Consider the following 16,935-nt stretch of genomic DNA (forward strand, 5'->3'; position numbering starts at 1 on the left):
AACAATTTTGCACCGATACGAATGTCCGCATCGAAATTCTACAATCGCTGCTCAAACCAACGAGGGAATCCCATGTTTCGATGATGTAAATACAAATATCAAAGGTGAACGAAATACCATGCATTTATTGGTAACGACTACACGTAATTATTTTGAACAATGTATTTGTGGAGTATCGGTATCGTACTTTTACAATATATTAAGCTGTATCACCTTGTACTTAAGAGAAATGATTTGTTTCCGTTTACCTTAGATTTCCATTATTGCTTCTCATATTTTTTACGAAAAATGTCATCGACCTGTTGCAATCGTTTTCCAACTTTGACTTGATTACGAATGAAATGCAACTGTACGCAAAGGAGTAATTTCGTAAATGCGCATAGACGCGTTCCAGTCCGGTAACGAGATCCGGACATCGCGAGACGACACAAGATAACGTAACACTTACAACAGTGCAGACGCACTTACATCACAATTTACATACCCGCGCTTCTTAGAATTTCTCCCTATCAAACCGTTCCCCCTTCTTCGTTTTAATCCAAATCCTCGTGCTTCTTGATCTCTTCGCAAGATCGAGCACAAGTAAGCCGAAGAAGAGGAAGAAGAAAAGGAATAAGGTGTCTGGTGGGAGTCGACGATTCAACCTATCAGGATTATCGTCAAATAAACGCGAACAGTCGCAGAGAAGATCTCAAACTAGGCTCCAGCCATGCGGCTGATCCTTATTATCCTGATCCTCTCTTCGGGAACAGGACTCTCGAGGTACTACGTAAGTTGTCAATGATTTTTTTCTCATTATGCTTTTAAATGACACTTGCACGAAGAAGCGTATAAAACCATTTAAACAGATTTGTTAGTTTATTTTCAATATTTCAGTGGAACAGATCGATAAACGATCTCCATTGGTAACGATTCACCGGTAACGAAAGATTTTGATGTACACGAATGAATAAATTGTTAATTTATTTGCATGGCTCCCTTCGACTCGCGTACAATCAGCTCGATTCATCGATACAAATTAAGTATTTAACGACTAGAGTTGCTTGGAAGAAAGATTTGAAGATCAAAGTTCGTGTGATAAGTTGATAGGAAATAGCTCGGCCCATTCCAAATTCCTCTGTTTCGTGTCTTTTTTTTGTTTTACTTTTTTTGAAGAGAGTATTATCCAACTCATTCATTTTCTCTCAATAAAAATTGTTTGACGTTAGATATTTGAAAACTGTAACAATATATCTATTACTAATAAACTCAAATTGTCTGCACTGTTATCTTTCCTATTAAAATTTTGTATTTTATTTCGATCGCTGCTCTATTCATTTTACAATCCGAATAATTTGTTTGCAGGAGAAGACGCGCTTCGACCGTTCCATTTACGACGATTCCGAAACACATATCGCGAATATACATTTACCAAAGAAACAGTGGACATTCATCGATCATGAAACGGTAATATATGGTTCTCTCTACGACATTTATGTGAACGATACTTGTTTTCATTTTGGATCTTTTGCAGTATTTCAAAGCGTACAAAGATAAAAAAGAAAACGACTGTTATTTGGAAAACCTGGAAGATAGCGTTGGTCTAGAAGAACTTTCAAAAAATAGATTTCAACAACGAAAACAAACATCAAGAGTTCTGTATGCATCAACGGAAGCTTTAACAAAATTAGAGGTAAAACAATATTACTTATAACAATAATGTTACTTTTATAAGAACAATATTGCTTTATTTTCTACAGGCTTGGCGAATAGCTGGAGGCAGAATAGTTGATTTTTGTCAGGGACGAAAAATTATTTTACTACAAAGTACCATACCGATAGTGGTACAAACAGTAGATCCTTTTTCCAATGTGATTCCGCAAGATGAAAACGATATCGTAACTAGAAGAATAACTGACGTAGTTTTAACACCTTTGATAAGTCGAGCGAAAAGACAAATTATGCTTGAAGAACGGCAAAAGTTAAATGAGAAATTCAGAGAAACTCGTATACGGCGTCAAACACAGCAACAACCTCGAGGAAGATTTCGAGGACAGACGCAGTCTCAGTATTTAAATATCGGTAATAACGATCAGAGCGAAGGCAAAGCTGAAGCCGAAGCCACTCAACAATCCTCCCGTGCACTTGTCAGTGAGTATTTCAAAAGGTTTCCATACTAATTTATCGGTTGATTTACACGCGAAACAAAAAATTTAAACCTGTCGTAAGGTGGAAATAGAGGTATGGGTCAAGCGCAAAGTATGTCATCGAGTGGTATTGGATGCGAAGATTGCCCAAAATATACTAGCGAAGCCGTACCGGATAGATTCGTCCAACTTCCGAGCACCACGGGTACTGGTATTCTACAAAAGCAAAATTGTTCCTATAGAAATCGATCAAAATGATCGAACATATCCCGATATGTTCTTTCAGGAGCCGCAACCGGTGGAACTCATACTTTCCCTAATGTTTTCCCTACGATCGGACAATCAGGAGGTAGAATAGTTCACCCTGGCACTAGAGTAGATACAACATATCCGGGTGGCGTTACACCAGGAGAAAAAATATATCCAAATACTATTCCCCCAGGTATTGTAACAAATAAGATAGTATAACTTATCGAAACGCTTTTATACTGGGCCCTACTTCGACTAGCAGTGGTATAATTTACTCTATTAGTGTATCTGATACTCCAACAGGAGGTGATATAGTTTATCATGGCAATGTACCAAGTGGAACAAGAACTGGAGGTGGCGAAGTTTATCCTGGCGGTGTACCTGGCACTAGAACAACAGAAGGTGGAGTTGCTTATCCTGGTAATGTACCTGGTAGTACGACAACTGGAGGTGGAACACTTTATCCTGGTAATATACCTGGTAGTACGACAACTGGAGGTGGAACAGTTTATCCTGGTAGTGTACCTGGTAGTACGACAACTGGAGGTGGAACAGTTTATCCTGGTAGTGTACCTGGTACTCGAACAACAGGAGGTGGAACAGTTTATCCTGGTGGTGTACCTGATACTCGAACAACAGGAGGTGGAGTAACTTATCCTGGTAATGTACCTGGTAGTACGACAACTGGAGGTGGAACAGTTTATCCCGGTGGTGTACCTGATACTCGAATAACAGGAGGTGGGGTAACTTATCCTAGTAGTGTACCTGGTAGTACGACAACTGGAGGTGGAACAGTTTATCCTGGTAGTGTACCTGGTAGTACGACAACTGGAGGTGGAACAGTTTATCCTGGTAGTGTACCTGGTAGTACGACAACTGGAGGTGGAACAGTTTATCCTGGTAATATACCTGGTAGTACGACAACTGGAGGTGGAACAGTTTATCCTGGTAGTGTACCTGGTAGTACGACAACTGGAGGTGGAACAGTTTATCCTGGTAGTGTACCTGGTAGTACGACAACTGGAGGTGGAACAGTTTATCCTGGTAATATACCTGGTAGTACGACAACTGGAGGTGGAACAGTTTATCCTGGTAGTGTACCTGGTACTCGAACAACAGGAGGTGGAGTAACTTATCCCAGTAATGTACCTGGTAGTACGACAACTGGAGGTGGAACAGTTTATCCTGGTGGTGTACCTGATACTCGAACAACAGGAGGTGGAGTAACTTATCCTGGTAGTGTACCTGGTAGTACGACAACTGGAGGTGGAACAGTTTATCCTGGTGGTGTACCTGATACTCGAACAACAGGAGGTGGAGTAACTTATCCTGGTAATGTACCTGGTAGTACGACAACTGGAGGTGGAACAGTTTATCCTGGTGGTTTACCTGATACTCGAACAACAGGAGGTGGAGTAACTTATCCTGGTAATGTACCTGGTAGTACGACAACTGGAGGTGGAACAGTTTATCCTGGTGGTGTACCTGATACTCGAACAACAGGAGGTGGAGTAACTTATCCTGGTAGTGTACCTGGTCTTAGAACAACAGACGGAGGAGTAGCCTATCCCGCTAGTATTCCTGGAGTTAGAACAACAGACGGAGGAGTACCCTATCCTGGTAGTGTTCCCGGTGTTAGAACAACAGACGATGGAGTAGCCTACCCTGGCAGTGTACCTGGTTCTCAAACACCAGGAGGCGGTGTAGCTTATCCAACTAATGTACATGGTAGTACCATAACTGGAAGTGGTATTATTTATCCTGGTGGTGCACCTGGTACTTCAACTGGAGGTGGTGTAATTTATCCTGGCGGTGTACCTGATACCAGAACGACAGGAGGTGGAATAGCTTATCCTGGTAATGTACCTGGTAGTAAAGCACCTGGAGGTGGTGTGATCTATCCTAGCAGTGGACCAGAAAACACAATAAAACCTAGTAAATTTAGTCCTTATCCCGGTTTTATACCAGATAGTGATAGAACCTATTTAGGTAGTACAGCGGATAGGGGAGCTACACGTGGTCAAATTATAACAGAATCGAACGCCTCTGCAGATTCCAGAATATATCCAGGTCAAATTCCGGGAGTTCTGTATCCTGGAATGGTTGTAACAGGTCCATCACTCAATAGCAATGTAGGTAGAACTACGACAACAGGGGCTGATGGTGGTATTGCTTATCCTGGTGGTATTTCACCGTCAGATAGACAATTAATATCAACTGGCGGAGATAGTACATCAGGAACACGTACTATAACGCCAGTTGGGGTTGGTACATATCCTGGAACTGGCGATCGTATAAATTACCCCGGAGGTATTTCTACAGATACTGGTGGTACAGGATTATACCCAGGTGGTGTTCTTCCAGGAATTAATCAACCAAGCGTTTATCCTAATACCATTAAAACTGGTTTACCTCTCGATCATGGTACAATATATCCTTATCCCGAAAGTACTCAAGGTAGACAAGGCGGATATCCTCCTGGTGTTCAAGTAGGATCTGACAATACACATCTTCAAAATATTGGAAGAACAGGAATATTATATCCTAATACCGTATTAAAATATCCTGGAGGTACTATGACACAGTATCCTGGAGCGGAAAAATATCCAAGCACATATCCTTCTGGATATCCATCACAAGGACAATACCCTGGTGCGACGACATGGCATACTGGACAAGGTCAAACTATACCAGATATAACAGGAGGGCGTGTATCAGAGGAAATTAATAGACAAGGAACTGAACGATATCCAAGTACGGAACAAAATGTTAGACAACAATATTTAGGAGTACGGTATCCAAATGAAATGGGACCCGCAGGAAATACTAGAGAAATTTCCCAGTATTATCAACAAGCCGGTAGTTTTCCATCCACAGGTGATGACAATTCTGATTCTCAAGCATCTAGTTCTGTAAAACAAACCGATTCAGGTACACAAGCTAGTGCATCGGCTCAAGGAACACAAGGTCAAGGTACAGCCCAATCTCAAGTGACAGGTACGTACAGTGGCTCTGGATCATTTTCGGCCCAGGCTGGTAGCAGTGATGTTAATAAAAGTGCTCAAACTGAAATTAGCGGTGATCAAAATGGTGCTACAAGTAATTCTCAAGGAACGGGTGGTTATGGAAAAAGTCAGACGCAAGTTCAACTGGATTCTGAATCCGGTGCTACATCGACGGGTGCACAAAGCAGTGGTTGGAATCATGGTACTAATTCTCAAGTACAAGCAAGCACAAGAGGTGGAATGGCAGATGCCCAAGCAAATGGCGAAGGAAGTACTTCAAGTCAAGCGCAAATTGGTTTTCAACCATATCTTAAAACAGATGAGAAACTTGAAAGACATTCGAGACCTTTCCGCGGAGGCGGAACAGCCTCCGCTCAAAGTGGTACAAATAGAGGTCAATCTCAATCTCAACTTGAAGGATCCTTCCAATATGGAATTACGTATACCGGTGCTGCGCAGGCAGGATCAGGATCTGGTGCAATAGCTTCTAGAAAACCGTTTAATTTTAACCGCACAGATACAGAGCTATTCCATCCATTTAAACCGTATAATATTCCACAAATTGGAAAAAATAATAAGAGCGAGGCAACAAATTTATCGTCAGACACTGATTATGAGTATAATCAAGGTAAACTTCCACAAGGTTTACAAACAAGTTCGAGTTCTCGTAAAATAATTATTACTAACGTAACGGTAGAACAATCTCAGAATGGGGCTAATAATCAAAATCAATCTTCTGAAAAATCACATGTAGACGATACCATGTACGAATACGATGAAGAATATGATGGAGAAGATTATGATACCTCGCAAATGCAAACTTCAATGACTTCGAAACAATCGAAATCTTATATCGCGGAACAAAATAATAGTGATCATCAATCACAAATAATACAGTTTACAACTGGAAATCGATATGATGTCCGTGTGAACCAGGATTCCAACACAGCACAGCCTGGTGATACACTTCAACTTGGACAATCGTTACCAGGATACACAATTCCACCCGGTTTTCGTGGTAGAGTAACATCCATAGCTGGTGATGAAACTATTGCTCACGGTGACGGAAAATCTCAATCTCAAACAGTTTCTTTAACTCCAATAGAACCAAACATTACTCATGAGAATAAATCACCTATTACAGAAGTCAGGTCACTTAAAACCACTCATGAAAAATTAGCCAAAGATCATACTTTATTTAAAGATAAACACCAAAAACATGGTTTCCCTCGAGTTAAAAATCAACTAACATCCATGGAGTACTCTAAACCTACTACTAACGTGCCAATAAAATCAAGTTATTACACAGTAACAAACAGCTTTGCTGGTAAAATGGACGGTAGTCAAAATTCACCGAGGAAGTATGAACACCGCTATTATACTAAAAGTTCTACTTGTGGATACTTCACATTCTCGTGTAACGTTGTGTATGGTTCTAATGGTAGGACAAAAATTTGCAAGCCTAAAATGCCAACACATCCCGATGGTACACCTGTGAAATGTTAACTGAATATTATTAATTCTGAAATCTCATATTGCTTAGGAAAATTTTCCTTCTCATTTTATTTTCGTACATTACTCCATAGTTTACTAACATTAGACATACTTTTTATTACAATTTAGACTATTTTTCTTTTTTATCTTTTGCATTAATTACAAACACAAATATTTATGATCCTTCATACACTTTATGAATATACGCATAGTGCTATTGTCTCTTACATACATACATAGTATATATCATTTTTATTGAGGTAATTGTACTGAATGTACGTCATTATCAATTTAATAATGCTACATCTGTTACTAGTATTTATCCATAAATACTTTATCAATAAAACACATATTCCACAAATAAAAAGTTCTGCTTTCTATTCTCCTTCAACTGTAAATTGCATCAAGTGATAAATATATATATTTTGAATATTTTCATTAAATTGACTACAGACAAATGCAAATTTAAATACTAATCCTTCTACTTAAAATTAATATAATAATTACTACGTAACATAGATAGATACACGCACACATGTTTTACCTATTTTACATGTATATGTGACACCGTGGGAATCGTAAATTATAAATATCAGGTATCATAGATGGTACACATCATCACTCATTTTTCAACTTCACCAGTCTTTAGGTAAGAGGCAAAATTTATAATTACATATATTATTTACCTATATACAATATTTATATACATGCAATAAAAATATTTAAAAAATAATATGTTGGAATGTAAACTTTTTACATATATGGATATACAGAAAATACTTTCAAAGCAAAAGAAAAAATATACATATAAAGTTAAGTATATACAGTAGAACAAAGAACAAGTAAGTAATATAAATCTAAAAACATATCCTAATAATTTTAAACAATAATACAATACTGAAATAGGCAGTGATTTACCATTACTCAAGCTCACCTGTTAAATAAATTACTCTTGCCTATATCCTTAATAGTCATTTATACAATTAGAAAGAACTATTAAATCAATTGACGTACTCATTTTGGAAAATTTAGGAAAAAATGCTTTTCACATTTCAAATATTCATATTTTAAATCAAATATAATATTATTGAAATGAGTGAATACTAGGCTTGTTGAAATTCATACTCTGAAACAATATTTATACAATATTACTTTAATTTTAAAATTATAACATACATTAAAATGTTGTAACATACCATCTGCCAATTTTCCATCACTCTTTGTACGTAATTTGTCTTCAATATTTTCTCCTATTCCTACGTCTACTGTATAGGAATCAGTACTGATAACAAATTAATTGACAGTAAGTGTTCTACAATCTAACTAAAAAAATTTGAATATGAAATATTGTAAAAGTATCAACCAGTATTATTGTTATTTACCTATTTCGAAAGTGCTCCAATTGTACATTAGCAGATTCTAATTGTTCTAAAAGATCTTCATTCGCCCGTTGCAACTTACGAACACTATTAGCTGCAGCATCTACTTCATCCTGAGCTGCAGCTAATTCTTTCTTCAATTCTTCTACTCTTAATCTTACTCTCTTCACTTCTGCCTCATACTGTTCTGATCTCCTCATTGCATGCAAAAGCTCTGTTGTTTTCTCCTCCAAAGATTTTTTTAATATCTGCCAATTTTTTAATTTCATCAATAAATATAAGGGTACAATAAAAATATATTCCATTTAAATGAAAATCAGACGTTAGTTCACGATACAAACCGTATTTCTCACTAGAAGTTCTTGTTGCAACTGTCTTGTATCACTATCAGATGTGGAAACTGGACGCGTTCGTCGAGATTCTATTCTTTCTTGTAAATCATGTAACTCATTACGAAGTTGTTTATTTTCTCGTTCCAACGAAATTTTATCTGTTTCTAAACGTTCCCGTTTCCCCCATTCTGCAGCATTTTCAGCTTGAAGCTTCTCTAACTATAATTATATAATTAACAAAAAATAAAAAAGTAATAATGTTTTAAATATTTGTCTTGCTTGTATATACGTGTATGTTTTATTGATAAAACTTACTTCAGCTCTAAGCTCAGACAAACGACGATTCATGCCTTCTCTGCTTGAAGCTTCATCAATTAAATCAGCTTGTACATCACTAAGCTCAATCTGAAACCGATCTTTTAATACAAGTAGTTCTCTCATAGCTTGGGCTTTATTTTCTTCCAATTCTTCGCATTGTTTTCTCAACTGTATTATTTCTGCCTTTAATTTCTCTATACCACGATGCAACGAATTTTTCTCTCTGATAAAAAGATTTTAAATCAGTTAAATAAGTACAAGTTAGAAATAAAACTAAACAAATGCCATTTTATATTCTTACTCTCTTTCTGTAGAAATAATTTTTGTTGCTTCATCTAATTTATGTTGGAGAGCTAACATTTTTTGTGCAGAAAATTCATCATTACATGTTTGTGATGAAGACTGATGCTTTTCTACATTATCTTCTACAGAACTAGCATCTGTAACTAATCTTGCTATATCTTTATCCAATGAATTAATAGAATTCTCTTTGTATAATTCAACCCTGTGTTTTGGCACTGCCCCTTGCAACACATACTCTTCAATGTCTCTGTCTGGTAAAATATTATGACTTCCTAAACATATGTTAGATTCCTCAAATGAAGTTTCACATGTGAGTAAATCCTTCTGAGGATTTATACTTTCACTCTGTTCTACATTATTGTAAAATTTTAAAAGTTCATCTATACCTAATGTATTTCTTAATTGTGGATCTGATTCTAAGACAGTGAAAATTTGTTGGTCAAATTGTCCAGCATGCTTCAACAATATTGTATGTACTTTTTCCATTTCCTTTTTTAATTGTTCATTTTGTAATTCAAGTTCTTGACACTCGTGTTTATAACCATTTGCATCCTTTACAGCAATTTCTAATTTTGCTCTAAGCATCTTTGCTTCTTCTCTTGCCATATTCCTTTCATTGCGTATTTTACTCCATTTTTCTCGCCAATTAGCCGTGCACTCTGACCACCACTTCATTGTTTTTTCCATTTGAGCTGCTCTTGCTCGAGCTTCTTCAAGTTCTCTTTGTCGTAGAGCCTAACAATATTACTCTAATAAATAAATTAAAGTAGTACATGATGGCAACATGTTACAATGCATTATTTATTATTATAATATTAATCATGTATCGAAATGAATGTATATTATTATTTCATTAACAGTATAACAAAAATTTAATATATATAAAATATAACTGGATCTATATATAAACTAATAGAAACAAATAATCCAGTGACAAAAGTAAAGAATAGTAAACAACTACCTCTTTGGTTTCCCAGTCACTATCCACATAACGCGACGAGGATGATACACTATCATCGTGATCTCTCATATATCGTCGGGAAGACGTTCCACTAGTTGTTGACTGTGCCATAGTAAATGAAAACGTAACCTATAATGGTGTTTTCTATTCTCTTTTGAATTATGAGATCACTTTATGAATTTATAGATAATTTAATTCCGATATCTTATTTACACTTTTATTTGTATCATATTCAAAATAATTGCAACTTAAGTACAGTTTTTGTATAATTTTAATCTTCATACATCACATATATTCATCTGGTGCTGCATTCGTATTATCTATATATAAACATATATAGATACATAATGTACATATAGATGTTCTATAGTTAGGTACCCCGTAGAAAGAGAAGGAAAACGTGTATACACACATACTAACAAGTATTCACCTTACTACACTTATTTACTTTTATTTTTTATTATGGCTCAATGCAACAGTAAACGAATTAATATACGTTAAGGAAAGAATGCTATTACATAAATTAATTAATTAATAATAATCAAAAAGAATATTGATAATTTTATTGTCATCGACACATACATACATACGTTCGTATAATACTAAATATCTAACAAGTTAGAATAAATTCAGACATCATATAAAGTTATGTGCAACTGTATACAGTAATACAAAGTGATTAGAGAAAAAGACTCAAGTAAAAGTGTAGAAGTATTTCTAAATAAAAAATGAGAAATATTTGTATTATAGATTAACCACAATTTTTGTATAATCAATACAATATTGTAAATATACACTTAATTCGTGAAAAACGACATTGTATGAAAGAGGATAATAATGAATACTGTAAAAAATAATTGTGAAACTGGAAGTGGTTTGGAGGATCTTGGTATACCTGGACAAGTTTTTTTAAGGGATGCTCTAACAAGTTGTACAGATCCATTAAAAGCAATTGAAGAATTTCAATTAGAAAATGGCATTTTGTTGCCATCATTACGGCCTATGTTACCTTTACTTGATCTTCATGGAGTGAGAAGATTGGATTTCCATGCATCAGTTCTTGAAGAACTACGAGAAAAATTAGTAAAAAGGATTACCGAAATTGGACCGGAAAGAGCTGACAAAGGTTCAGCAGGGGATAGAAGACTAAAAGAATTACTATCAAAAAGTTTTCCAGCTGTAAGAGTTTCAGCACTAAGACCTGTTGTCATGTGTATTTTAAGAAACACACCACACATAGAAGATAAGTATTTACGTGTACTTGTTCGAGAAAAGGAACTATATAATGATGCAGACACAGAAGTAAAACGACAAATTTGGAAAGATAATCAAAGTCTATTTGGGGATGAAGTTTCTCCATTATTTAGTAGATATATTATTGAAAAGGAACAAATTCTGTTTGATCATAGAAACTTAAACAGTCTCTTCTTCACACCTTCTCCCAAGGTATATATGGGTGTATACATTACAATGAGCATTAGAATGTATAAAATTTGATTCATTAAAAATATAAAAATCTATACTAGGTACGAAGACAAGGTGAGGTAGTACAAAAACTAGCTCATATGATTGGACATAGTGTGAAGTTATATGATATGGTACTACAGTTCTTAAGGACTCTATTTTTACGCACAAAAAATATACACTATTGTACATTAAGGGCTGAATTATTGATGGCCTTACACGATTTAGAGGTAGTTTAAATCAGATTCTATTATATAGTATTACATAAAATTAATATATTGATCAAAAAATTAATATTTAGGTACAAGACATTATTTCTGTTGATCCATGTCATAAATTTACATGGTGCCTTGATGCATGTATTAGAGAAAAAAATGTTGACATTAAACGTTCACGTGAATTACAAGGTTTTCTGGATAGTATTAAGGTATAGCAAATTATATTTGTATTTTATAATACTAACACATATTGCAATAGGAAAGTGAAATGATCTACAGTTTTATACAGAGAGGACAAGAACAGGTATTAGGTGATTTAAGCATGACATTATGTGATCCATATGCAGTAAACTTTCTTGCTAGCAGTGCAATCAAAATTGCACTTCATTTAATAAACGGTGAATCATTGCCTAGAGAAAATGCAGTTCTTGTGTTACTGCTAAGAATGCTTGCATTAGGCTTGTCTGCCTGGCAAATGATTGATTCACAAGATTTCAAGGAACCAAAATTGGATAGTCAAGTGGTTACGAAGTTTCTACCAGCACTTATGTCTTTAATGGTAAATTAATGTGTATATTGTGATAAATACTTGCAAACTTATATAACATAATCAACAATAAATAATTTATTTTTCAGGTAGATGATCAAATAAGGCAACTAAATTGTAAACTTCCACCTGATGAAAGAGAAAGTGCAATTGCTATAATAGAACATTCTGGTCCACCTCCTGATGCTTGTCAAGCGTATGCACAACTCTCAGGAGTTGCCGCGGTTTTATCTATGTATTATGCATTGCATGTAGGAGGAGGAGGTGGAGTAGGAAGAGGAAGGGGTGATGCTAGAGGATTAATGAGAGTATTAGCCACTTTACCAAATTGCCAAGCGCAACGTGCGTTCGAAGATCCATTTTTACACACTTTGGTAAAGCTATATAATTTATAACTTGAATAATCTATAAATAATATAATTACTTAAATATAATTATATTATATAAAACCAAATGTTTTTATAGGTATCTTTGTTAATATTAAACATGGCCGATGAATTCTCTAATGAATCATTTTGTACAGTCATATTTGATGAATTTTTCTTAGCAGGCTTAGGCAGAGACAATGTTACACGTCATTTGTTAAAATTACTTTGGTACATTCATCCAAAATTACCACCAACTCGTCTACATACATTAATGAAAGCACTTCAACCAACTAGTCAGGTACTGTTATTTAAAATAAAAAACAAAATAGAAATAATACATAAATTTTATCTATATTTATCATTTTAGCACAATGAAGCTGTGCATAATCTCTATGAAGCTTTACGTGATAAAATTGGAAGTCGTTCTGCGGAAGATCAGTTAGGAACAGCAGTACAAATGGATACATTAGGACTTGATTGTCCACCTTCTCCACTCACTGGTGTACCTACACCATCTTCGTTGTAAAAACCAGAGAATGCATGTCTTTGAAATTTAAAATATTGAAAAAAATGACTTGGTAAACTTACTTGCAAGCAATTGTATTTTATATTTTGTATGTTTTACCTTACTTAAATTGTAAGTTGAAAGACCAATACAAATTTTATATTTTCATACAACTGTGAAAAATCACATGACAATATGTGTTTTCTATTTTTATTTTATTTTCATTAACTACTAAATACAAAAACATTTATTTTCAAAATGATTACATTGTAATGTCAATTGAAAACTAACATAAATACGCTTTAAAAACATTGAAATATATTAGAAACTGATGGTATCATCTATATTTACTATTTTTGTGTTATTAGTTAGTTCTGCCACTATTCTATCTAAATAATTTGAATCCAATTTATATGACATTAAAATCATTGAAACATACATTGAGGCCTGTTTCCTGGACAGTAAAACTTTCAACTGTGGATCTATCATGCCTAACCTAAAAAATACAATGAAATAATGGTATTTAATAGAATAACGAACTTGTATTATTTTGTAATACTCACATTTTAATAATAATGAGGCCAACAAGAGTCCATTCAGCAGTTTTAAAAGTAATGTTTGTGGCAGATAATGAAAAAGTATTAACTAACGCTTTAATTAAAGCACTCCTCTCACTAGTATAAGTATAATGTGGTAATCCACTACCAGCTAGAGCCTGTATTAAATCCGGTAATCTGTAAAAACAAATAATTATTAATGTTCAAAAAAATATAAATTTATAATAATATATACAAATTAAGAATGACATTACATCCTATGAAGTTTATCCAAAAAAATTCGACGTCGAAGTGCTTTGGGTGTATGTGTATCTATTAAAGGTAACACTGAGATAGGCTCATTCTTTTCTGTATCATCTGTGATCTTGCTTGAAGTTTCTGTAACCAAATCTCCTTTGTAGAATGCTCGTACCTAAAAATGATCTTTATATGAACCAATAATCATTAAATACAGTTTAAGTTATATTGATTATGCTTACTTTTAACTCTATTTTCTTTCCCTCTTCTTGAAGAACAGACAAATGTGGTAAAGGTTTTAAAGTACTTTTGGTTAAATCTATACGATCATCTTTTTCATCTTGTAATTGCAATTTATTTAACTTCTTACATAAATGCAAGTATTTATTATGCTGCCTTATATTATCTAGTAACTGCTGTTTAATGCCTTCTTCACCTGATAATAAACAAAGAGTGTCTTCAGTAATCCACTCCTTTACATTACACTCAATATGCATTGTAAGATTATAAAATTCGCTTGATTGCTTCTCCTTAACATGATGTTTTTGTGTATGTTTTTTATTTTCTATTTCTTGTACAAGATGGTTACTATTTTGTTTAATAACAGTTATATTACATTCTGTTTCTAATACTTCACTTAATCTAGTTTGTTCTTCGTTATTGATCTTATTACAATCTCTGCCTTCATTAAGACAAGTAACATCATTATTTAGTTCTTTAATATCTTGAGATATACAATCAAATAAGATATTATTTCTTGAAGTAGAAATTTCTTTGATAGAAGTATCATTTGTACATTGTTTAGAATTATTAGCTGTATCCTTTAAATGAATGGATTCATTTTTCACATATTCAGGATCTTTATCAGAAATCTTTAAAAATTTTTCTTTAATTTCTTCTGATTCTTGAATACTATCACTTATTTCTGTGGCTTTATTAATTATTTGTAAACTTTCTAATATGCTACATTCATTATGAGTATCAAATATAACATCCTTATTGAGAGGTTTGTCTTTTGAATCTTTACATATTTCATTGAGTTCTACAAGTTTATCTTTGCTATCAGAATGTAATGTTATATTTGTATTCCACAAAGGAATTTCATCTCCAGGTGTACTTCTTTCTAACTCATCTTTTGCTGGTAGAAGTTTAAATTCTGGTATTTCTTCTTTGTCTCTAAGCCAAAGTGGACTTGTTAACATTTGTTCCAAAAGGTAATTACAAGCTCCATAACACCGGGAAGTACAAAAATTTTTACGACGAGTTACATCATAAACTTTATTTTTCCTTGTTGAAATATGATACTTTTGATCAATTACAGTTGTTAATGCATTAGAACATAATACATAGCCACATAATTTAATTATAGATCTTTCTTCAATCACATCTTCCATATGATTTTTATTAATATATCTTAACTATGAAAATAATAATATAAATATTGATGAGCAACTCTTTAATATTATTTTATATTACTTACATTATACAAAAGCCACTGAGAATCAATATTAGGTTCTAAAAGTTGTTCAACAATTGTTAAAGCTTTAGCATCACATTGTTTCTTTTTAATTATTGCTAACTGCATTTGTGCCTTGCTTAAACAAAATCGTAATTGTTTAAAAAAGCGTCATAAAGGCTTTCCAATATCTAATTTACATTAACAAATACATTTTCAGTTATATTTATAATAAAACAATTCTTACCTCATTTTTTTTTTAACTTTTTTTCTTTCTGGTGGTTCTTGTTTTAGCGTAGACGTTGCCATTTCGGAACAATAATTAAAAATGATAGCTGTGTATGTAATTTTAAACAATCTGTTTTACTCCGTAGGTACGACCAGAGCAGTGTGGCGGATTGAGTGCACTAGTAACGACGAACTTCCTTAGCGTCTAACGGAGACACGAATGACTGATCTACTGAACGAGCCATGTTACGCGAGCTCCACTTTCCTTCTTGATCTTGAACAGCTAAAGTCTGTTCTCGCGTCAATATCATACAATTTCGAATCTCGACTTCACTCAAGATCGAAGAATAAACATTTTTTGTTATAAAATTAAAGAATTATTATATAAAATTAAAGTATTGTATTATTCCAAATAATAATTTTTTAATTTTATAACAAAGAATGTTTATTATTAGTACTTTCGTAGACCAGCCTTAACTAATAACTTTTATTTTGCATCTCTCCACTAGAAATCCCATGAACTATCAGGAGTATTGATTTTTTGTTTCAGTAAACAGCTGAGCGCTACCGATCGGTGCTGCCCACCTAAAATCACCTCCGAATTTTCAGGTCGGTATGGCAGTCAGATTGGGCCACGAAAGTCCATAAGGTGGAAGGTCTATTCGTATACATCGTCTGTGATATTATATTATCAAATTATAAATGTTATTTAAACTTTATAACAGGTAATCAATCCTGTAAACAGATTATTATTTATTAAAAATGTATCGCTGCATTTTATTATTTGTGTATGTTATTTAAATAAAATATGAAAAATACTAATTATGCATCGTAGATCTAGTAATGTCTGGATATACTGAAATTCAATATCAAAATGCAACGATGCATATTTAATAATTAATAATTGAATTCTTCGATGAATAGCCTATCTTAAACATAAACGTGAAGCAATTTTATAATTTGGTTAAATTAATAAGTTATAGTTTATTATTAATTGGACCATATTCTAGTAAACTTTGTATTCTTCAAGATCCAAAAGATGATTGTAGTAACGTTGGTCAGCTTGTTTTAGTATTAATCAAAAAGTAGCAAATGTAATTTTATTGTTTGTCATATACAATCTCTAATTTTAACAAAATCAAATCTATATATTATTCGTCCTTGTATGCAAGATAAAAATGTATTACT

General features: G+C 33.7%; 4 protein-coding genes across 9 annotated transcripts; 2 read left to right on the top strand and 2 right to left on the bottom strand.

The window, feature by feature from the left end:
* Nucleotides 1-536: 536 nt before the first annotated feature.
* LOC143342384 (uncharacterized) lies at nt 537-6,962 on the top strand. The gene is made up of 7 exons (XM_076766192.1): nt 537-769; nt 1,345-1,446; nt 1,514-1,672; nt 1,740-2,130; nt 2,209-2,331; nt 2,413-2,568; nt 2,679-6,962. The coding sequence occupies exons 1-7, from the start codon at nt 710-712 to the stop codon at nt 6,884-6,886; spliced, it is 5,199 nt and encodes a 1,732-aa protein (XP_076622307.1). The 5' UTR covers nt 537-709; the 3' UTR covers nt 6,887-6,962.
* LOC143342387 (coiled-coil domain-containing protein 102A) lies at nt 6,916-10,470 on the bottom strand. 4 transcript variants are annotated; one of them, XM_076766198.1, is made up of 8 exons: nt 10,168-10,469; nt 9,593-9,941; nt 9,205-9,478; nt 8,901-9,126; nt 8,595-8,804; nt 8,257-8,501; nt 8,071-8,156; nt 6,916-8,000 (listed from the first exon to the last, which is right to left on the bottom strand). In XM_076766198.1, the coding sequence occupies exons 1-8, from the start codon at nt 10,276-10,278 to the stop codon at nt 7,978-7,980; spliced, it is 1,524 nt and encodes a 507-aa protein (XP_076622313.1). In that variant the 5' UTR covers nt 10,279-10,469; the 3' UTR covers nt 6,916-7,977. The 4 variants fall into 4 exon arrangements, 2 of the variants coding, with proteins under 2 accessions (XP_076622313.1, XP_076622312.1); XR_013079792.1 differs by having other exon boundaries at nt 8,071-8,193; nt 9,205-9,941; XR_013079793.1 differs by having other exon boundaries at nt 8,071-8,197; nt 9,205-9,941.
* A 106-nt stretch (nt 10,471-10,576) lies between these two features.
* Nucleotides 10,577-13,450, top strand: Nelf-b (negative elongation factor B). Its single transcript, XM_076766196.1, has 7 exons — nt 10,577-11,613; nt 11,694-11,861; nt 11,933-12,058; nt 12,139-12,408; nt 12,486-12,770; nt 12,862-13,062; nt 13,132-13,450. Exons 1-7 carry the CDS (start codon nt 11,005-11,007, stop codon nt 13,288-13,290), a joined length of 1,818 nt encoding a protein of 605 aa, XP_076622311.1. The 5' UTR covers nt 10,577-11,004; the 3' UTR covers nt 13,291-13,450.
* Nucleotides 13,451-13,469: 19 nt separating this feature from the next.
* On the bottom strand, nt 13,470-16,274 carry LOC143342385 (putative RNA polymerase II subunit B1 CTD phosphatase RPAP2). Of its 3 annotated transcripts, XM_076766193.1 has the most exons (7): nt 16,206-16,221; nt 15,767-16,037; nt 15,544-15,658; nt 14,306-15,481; nt 14,081-14,238; nt 13,833-14,003; nt 13,470-13,765 (listed from the first exon to the last, which is right to left on the bottom strand). In XM_076766193.1, exons 2-7 carry the CDS (start codon nt 15,826-15,828, stop codon nt 13,591-13,593), a joined length of 1,857 nt encoding a protein of 618 aa, XP_076622308.1. In that variant the 5' UTR covers nt 15,829-16,037; nt 16,206-16,221; the 3' UTR covers nt 13,470-13,590. The 3 variants fall into 3 exon arrangements, with proteins under 3 accessions (XP_076622308.1, XP_076622309.1, XP_076622310.1); XM_076766194.1 differs by having other exon boundaries at nt 15,544-15,654; nt 15,767-16,274; XM_076766195.1 differs by lacking the exon at nt 15,544-15,658 and having other exon boundaries at nt 15,767-16,274.
* Between the last annotated feature and the right edge of the window lie 661 nt (nt 16,275-16,935).

Source organism: Colletes latitarsis, chromosome 6, assembly GCF_051014445.1.
Source record: "Colletes latitarsis isolate SP2378_abdomen chromosome 6, iyColLati1, whole genome shotgun sequence".
Lineage (NCBI taxonomy): Eukaryota > Metazoa > Arthropoda > Insecta > Hymenoptera > Colletidae > Colletes > Colletes latitarsis.